Here is a 5,860-nt window from a genome sequence, read left to right as displayed (position 1 = left end):
CTGCCCACTGCTTCCCTTCAATCTACTTTATCATAAATCAATTATAGCTACAAGATTTCAGCCCCACCCTCTTCACTGGAACATTTTTTTTTCTTGATGCAGACATTTTCTATTGTATTAAGTTTAATTCCTGAAATTAATTTAAAGTTACTTTAAAGTTACTTTGTTACTTTGGATCTTCCACATCATCCACACTGATTTTAAAACTGCTTGTAAAAGTGGTTATTTTCTCCCCATTTGGCAAAGTAGACATCAACTTGTCATTTTCTCTGCAGTCTCCTGGAAACTGAAGCCTGTGTTGTTTAACAGCGGCGACGGCCACCGGCTCTTGTTACAGATCTCTGATTTCAGTCGTGTCTGTGAGCAAAGATGGTGTGAACCCGGCACCAGGCGCAGGGATTGGCTTACCTCAGCGGGAGGTGTGGGTCAAGTACATAAATGTGGTATTTTGCTCCGTTATAATTGAAAGCTGGAGTCACCATTGCGTGACATCCACTACATTCCTCCATCGGCTGGAGTAGCGGTGGGTCGGGGTCTGCAGGAAGCCCTCATGCTCTGGGCAGCCAATGAGAGTGGTGGGTGAAAATGGTGGGACGTGAGCTGGAAAATGGGATTACACATGCACCACCAGGACACCTAAGGCCAAGAGGAACGGCCTGCTCTCCTGCTCGGACTCTCAGCTTAAAAGTCTGCTCCTGTGGTCACCTGCATCACGGCCAGATTAATCTCCGGAGGAACCTCTGTGTCCTCTCCTCCCCGGACGCCTGCGATGAGCTATTTCTCCGCTCCCCCGTGTCCCCAATATCATGCTTGATGGCTGCTCCCTGATGGATGCCGCGGCGGCGGCGTCCCTCGAGTCAGCAGGCACTAAGGCGTCTCGCTCCTGAGAGCAGGGGTCACGTTGAATGTCACTGCGGCAGCTTCCGCCAGCGTGATGGGTGCGAGATCAAACCCTCAGTATTAAACCAGCACTTACAAAGAGAACGGGGAAATATTTGAATTCCTCTCTTTGCAAAGGAAATCCTATTATTAGCTTAACCTCCCTCTTTTCCAAGAAGAACGACCACCAGGTGTGTGATTAAAGCATGTGTGTGTGATCTGCTCTAACGTTTGACTCCTGTAACCACCATCACAGACACACCGGCTCCCCAGCAGATGTGAGGGGCACCGGATGAGACGCATCTGTGTCCGTCCTGTCTCTTCCTCTCAACTGGCCTTTAAAACGGGCGGCCGACGTCACCGCGGCCCCAGGCGTCCGTTTGCCTCTGTGGTTTTTAGTCGTCTGTGAGTTTTTCGCCCCGACTGTCCTGGGCTGAGGTCCAAGCTCCCCCAGCTCTTTGTAGGAGTGACCTTTTCTGAGACGGTCTGACTTGGTGGCGTGAGTGGTGACAGGTAATCTGAAAGCAGCAGATGATTTCTGACAGATGCATGTACTCAGACTACTGTTGTGTTGGGCTGGAGTCATATGTTTTACCTGCAGTTACCCACTCTGAAAGCAGCATTAATGCTGCTGCGATGTTGGCGACATAGGTCTAATCACTGTGATCTCACCACACTATATGAGTTGATTTGAGTTTAGTATCTTGAGAATAATTCAAAAGTAATCTGATCTGTCCTGCACAACGTCCAAGGCTGATCCATTCAATGCAGACGGTTTATAGTGATGACATATGTGATACCCAGAAATAGGAGCAGGGTGAGAGGTTGCATGTTGCTGTCAGATGGTGACCCTTCAGGTGGTCCTGCTGGTCAAATCCAACGACCAGGGACGCCGAGACACCCATCAGCCTCCCGTGTCTTACACACGCCGCCATGGAAACGGCTGTGATGACAAGCCGTGACCTTTCAGGAGCGAAAGCGACGACACACTGAGGTGGACAAATTGCTGATGGCCTCTGTCAGATGACAATGTGACAGATTTATCAAAGAAAAAAAATTAGATGATTCATGCTCAAAAATGACTTGTTCCTTGGATATTTTTAGCAAGCTAGTATTACCTTTGTCTCACACAGCTGCTATTCACAATAATATATAATGTAAATAAACGTCACTTAGGCTTTTTAAAATGTTTTGTTGATACCAAATTTAAAATGCATGACACAATATTTAAAATCATCAAGAACACATGTGATTGATTTCTGTTCGTCTTCTATTTTGAATTTATTTTTCTGTTCTGCTGATTATCTGAAGTGCATATTGACGGTTTATGGTCTACTTGTACGTTTCATCGCCACCGTGTGGACAGTTGAGCAGATGTTGCGTACCCGCTCAACTCTCGCGGTTTTTAGGCGCTTAGCAACTTCGCATGCGCATCATCTCGCGGGCCAATCAGGAGCCGTCGTGCTGGCCAATCACCGTCGAGAACTTTGGCACCGGTTTAAAACAAGAGGAAGTCCTGGTTTATGAGTCAACGAGCACAGAAGCCAAATAAACATTTGGTTTTTGCATCGTTGTTTTTGGGATGAGAAATGTCCACAGGGCTGAACATAGAGACAAACTGTAATGTACCAGTTTATTATTAACCGTGTTTGAACGTTAGCAAGCTTAATTAACGTTATATCTGGCGAGTTTAACCGTTAACGTCACGTTCAGTTGGTAACAACAACAACATGCCGTCTCGTGTGGAAGACTACGAGGTGCTGTATACAATTGGCGCTGGCTCATATGGGAAATGCCAGAAAATAAAACGGAAATGTGACGGAAAAGTGAGTAAGCTGCATTCTAGTAACATTACTCTCAGGGCTGAACTGTCCACCATGTTACAATGCTCTTTAACGTTAGCTTAACGTTATGGTTGAATGCAAACGTAGGCCATAAATATTATAGGTTTTTCCCAGAGCTTTATTTGGCCCATAGTCTTCGGTTTTCTCGTTACCCTTTAAGCTATAAGGAAGTTGTCTCTCTATTGTAGATCCTTGTCTGGAAGGAGCTGGACTATGGCACCATGGCAGAGAGTGAAAAGCAGATGCTTGTGTCAGAGGTGAATCTGCTGAGGGAGCTCAAGCATCCAAACATAGTGAGGTACTATGACCGCATCATAGACCGCACTAACACCACGCTGTACATCGTCATGGAGTACTGTGAGGGTGGGGACCTGGCCAGCCTGATCAACCAGTGCATCAAGGAAAGGTGCGCAGATAGTTTGTTGCAGGCACACACATCCAACAAATATCCTATCATCCTTAATGTTTGTTTTTTTGTATGTCTTTGGGTGTTTCCTTTTTACTGAGACAGACGTTATTTGGAGGAGCAGTTTATCCTGCGGGTCATGACACAGCTTACGTTGGCCCTGAAGGAGTGCCACAGACGAAGCGATGGAAGGGCCACGGTTCTGCACCGAGACCTGAAACCAGCAAACATCTTCCTCGACATCAGACAGAATGTGAAGCTTGGTGACTTCGGCCTAGCCAGGATACTGAACCATGACACCAGTTTTGCAAAGACCTTTGTTGGGACGCCTTACTACATGTCTCCAGTAAGGTTTCAGTTGTGCAGCACAGAACGTGACCTTTTAAAATTGCTTATTGTATACAAACCATTTTTAACCTTTTAATGAGTGCCTCACAAATTTCTTTCAGGAGCAAATAAACTGCATGTCATACAATGAGAAATCAGATATTTGGTCACTGGGGTGTTTGCTGTATGAACTCTGTGCTTTATCGTAAGTATTCAGACTTCTCTGTTTGAGCTGATTTCACCAGCAGTTACTATAACTGAGAAGCTGATGTATGTTTATCTCTCCTTACAAGGCCTCCGTTTACTGCTTACAACCAAAAACAGCTGGCAGAAAAGATCAGAGAAGGAAAGTTCAGAAGGATTCCCTACCGATACTCTGAGGAACTGAACACCTTACTCAGCAAAATGCTCAACTTAAAGGTTGGAATTTGTATATTTCGAAACATGATTCTGTAACCATATACCTGACAAACAACAAACTCATTTGTCCACTCACTGTTGCCAGGACTACTTGAGGCCATCTGTGGAGTCTATTCTCCAGAGCAGCTTCTTGGCTGATGTGGTTGTTGAGGAGCAGAGAAAAGCACAAACACGGCTGCGGAGGAGGTCAGCAGACCCTGAATGTCCCCGCCACAGGCCCACTGAACCATCACCAGTGTCTACTGCAGAACTGAAACTTAGGGAACAGGCTCTGCGGGACAGAGAAAAGGCACTGAAAGAACGTGAAGAGAGACTGGAGCGTAAGATCTTCATTGTTACTCCGGTTTTGCTACAGGAGCATGATTCTGTTTGGGTATAGTATTGTGATCTGACCTGAAGAGTGAATGACCACACTTATAGTACATCTGGGCTTACTGCATATGGTGATCTATAATCTTCCAGTATAATTAATTTAATGAAAGATGATTACAAATTCCATAGCTTGAGCTTTTTTGTTATGGCAGAAAGAGAGCAGCAGCTGTGTGTTCGTGAACGTCTGTCAAATGAGAAGCTTGCCAGGTAACACCCCACATGGTTACAATTACAATTGTCTTCTGCAGTGTTATATTTTGGTTTTAAGTTTTAGTTAGTCTTAATGCTAATTTTGCTTTTTAGAGCAGAGAGTTTGCTGAGGAATTACAACCGTCTCCATCAGCAGATGGACCTGGCACCGTTCTTTGGCAAAGACATAGGTATGGCAATTGGACGAAGACCTCTGGACTCTTTGAACCAAGATGAAAACTGACATTTTGAATGTTGCTTCTGCTGAGTGTGGATGACTGTGATAAATTTTATTTATTGCATTTAAATTGTGTATAAAATATTATTTAATAAAATGAAAATAAATTTTTAACAATCAATCTCCTGTTACACGATTGCCCTCAATTAGGGGTGCAGTTTGAAAAGTGCTCCCAGGACTGCCTTGTGGTCTGTGTTAATCGGTGGCCCCTTACTGTTTGGTCTTAGATGCCGAGGATGTGTCCCCCAGCAAGAAAAAGGTCCACTTTGCCCGAGAGAACAAAGAGAACCACTCGTCTGGCAGTCGTCAGAGTGCCACGCCCCAGGAACTGATATTAAGGAGGCTGCAGGCAGCCAATCTGCGTGCTCAAACACTGAGTGAGGTGGAAAAGACCTGTCAGATCAAGAGCAGGCACATCCTTGGAATTCGTTGATCAAACGCTGACTTTTAACAAAGTGAAAGCTACTGAATGGTCGTCATATGTGTATATATGGTTTGTGACTGAAACTACTGAAGCTAAATAATTCCTTGTATTTTTGTGCATGTGCAAGCTGTCAATGTTTTGTTTGGCAGTTTGTAGTTTTGTATGCACACTGTATGATGATTTTGTAGGCAGCTATCGTCACTGAAACGTATGCAGTAGAATTGTTATTTTGAAATTGCATGGCCAAAGACAATGTGTATGAGTAAACACTCCTAGATCTGTGACGAAATAATAGTCTGGAATCATTTATTGTCAATTTATCTTTTTTCTTTTCTACTTTTCAAAAGGGAAAAAAAGATTCAGCTTTAAGCATAGATATATGATCTGTCAAAGAGTAGATCATAATATTATACTCCACTAATTAGTGTAGTGTTTCTAAGTATAGTTTTAAATACTACCAAGATAATATGCGTCCGCGTATACGTAAATGTATATCCGTCAAAAGATTAAATTGTTTTTAATTAGTGCTGTGACTATTAATTGTGAGCAAGACCGATACTCCCCACAAGGGGTCATCTGTTGCCCAGGAAGGGACCACAGGATTACAGCAACTCTTGATTACAACAAAAAGGCAGCTCGCCGCTTTATTAATAACAAGGGATGTTTATTGCGTCAGAGTTTCGTGCTTCGATGACACATCTTAAATGCTAATTAAACAAATGTATACATTCCTTGCATTGCAGGTTTTAATCAATGAAAAA

At 43.8% G+C, this 5,860-nt stretch overlaps 1 protein-coding gene across 1 annotated transcript; it reads left to right on the top strand.

Annotated features, from left to right (window-relative positions):
• The first annotated feature begins 2,334 nt into the window (after positions 1-2,334).
• nek2 (NIMA-related kinase 2) lies at positions 2,335-5,624 on the top strand. Its single transcript, XM_029141710.3, has 9 exons — positions 2,335-2,705; positions 2,912-3,129; positions 3,235-3,475; positions 3,579-3,661; positions 3,750-3,876; positions 3,962-4,196; positions 4,401-4,455; positions 4,552-4,628; positions 4,903-5,624. The coding sequence occupies exons 1-9, from the start codon at positions 2,610-2,612 to the stop codon at positions 5,106-5,108; spliced, it is 1,338 nt and encodes a 445-aa protein (XP_028997543.1). The 5' UTR covers positions 2,335-2,609; the 3' UTR covers positions 5,109-5,624.
• The last annotated feature ends 236 nt before the right edge of the window (positions 5,625-5,860 follow it).

Source organism: Betta splendens, chromosome 24 (assembly GCF_900634795.4).
Source record: "Betta splendens chromosome 24, fBetSpl5.4, whole genome shotgun sequence".
NCBI classification, from domain to species: Eukaryota; Metazoa; Chordata; class Actinopteri; order Anabantiformes; family Osphronemidae; genus Betta; species Betta splendens.
This window is presented reverse-complemented; position numbering and strand designations above follow the sequence as displayed.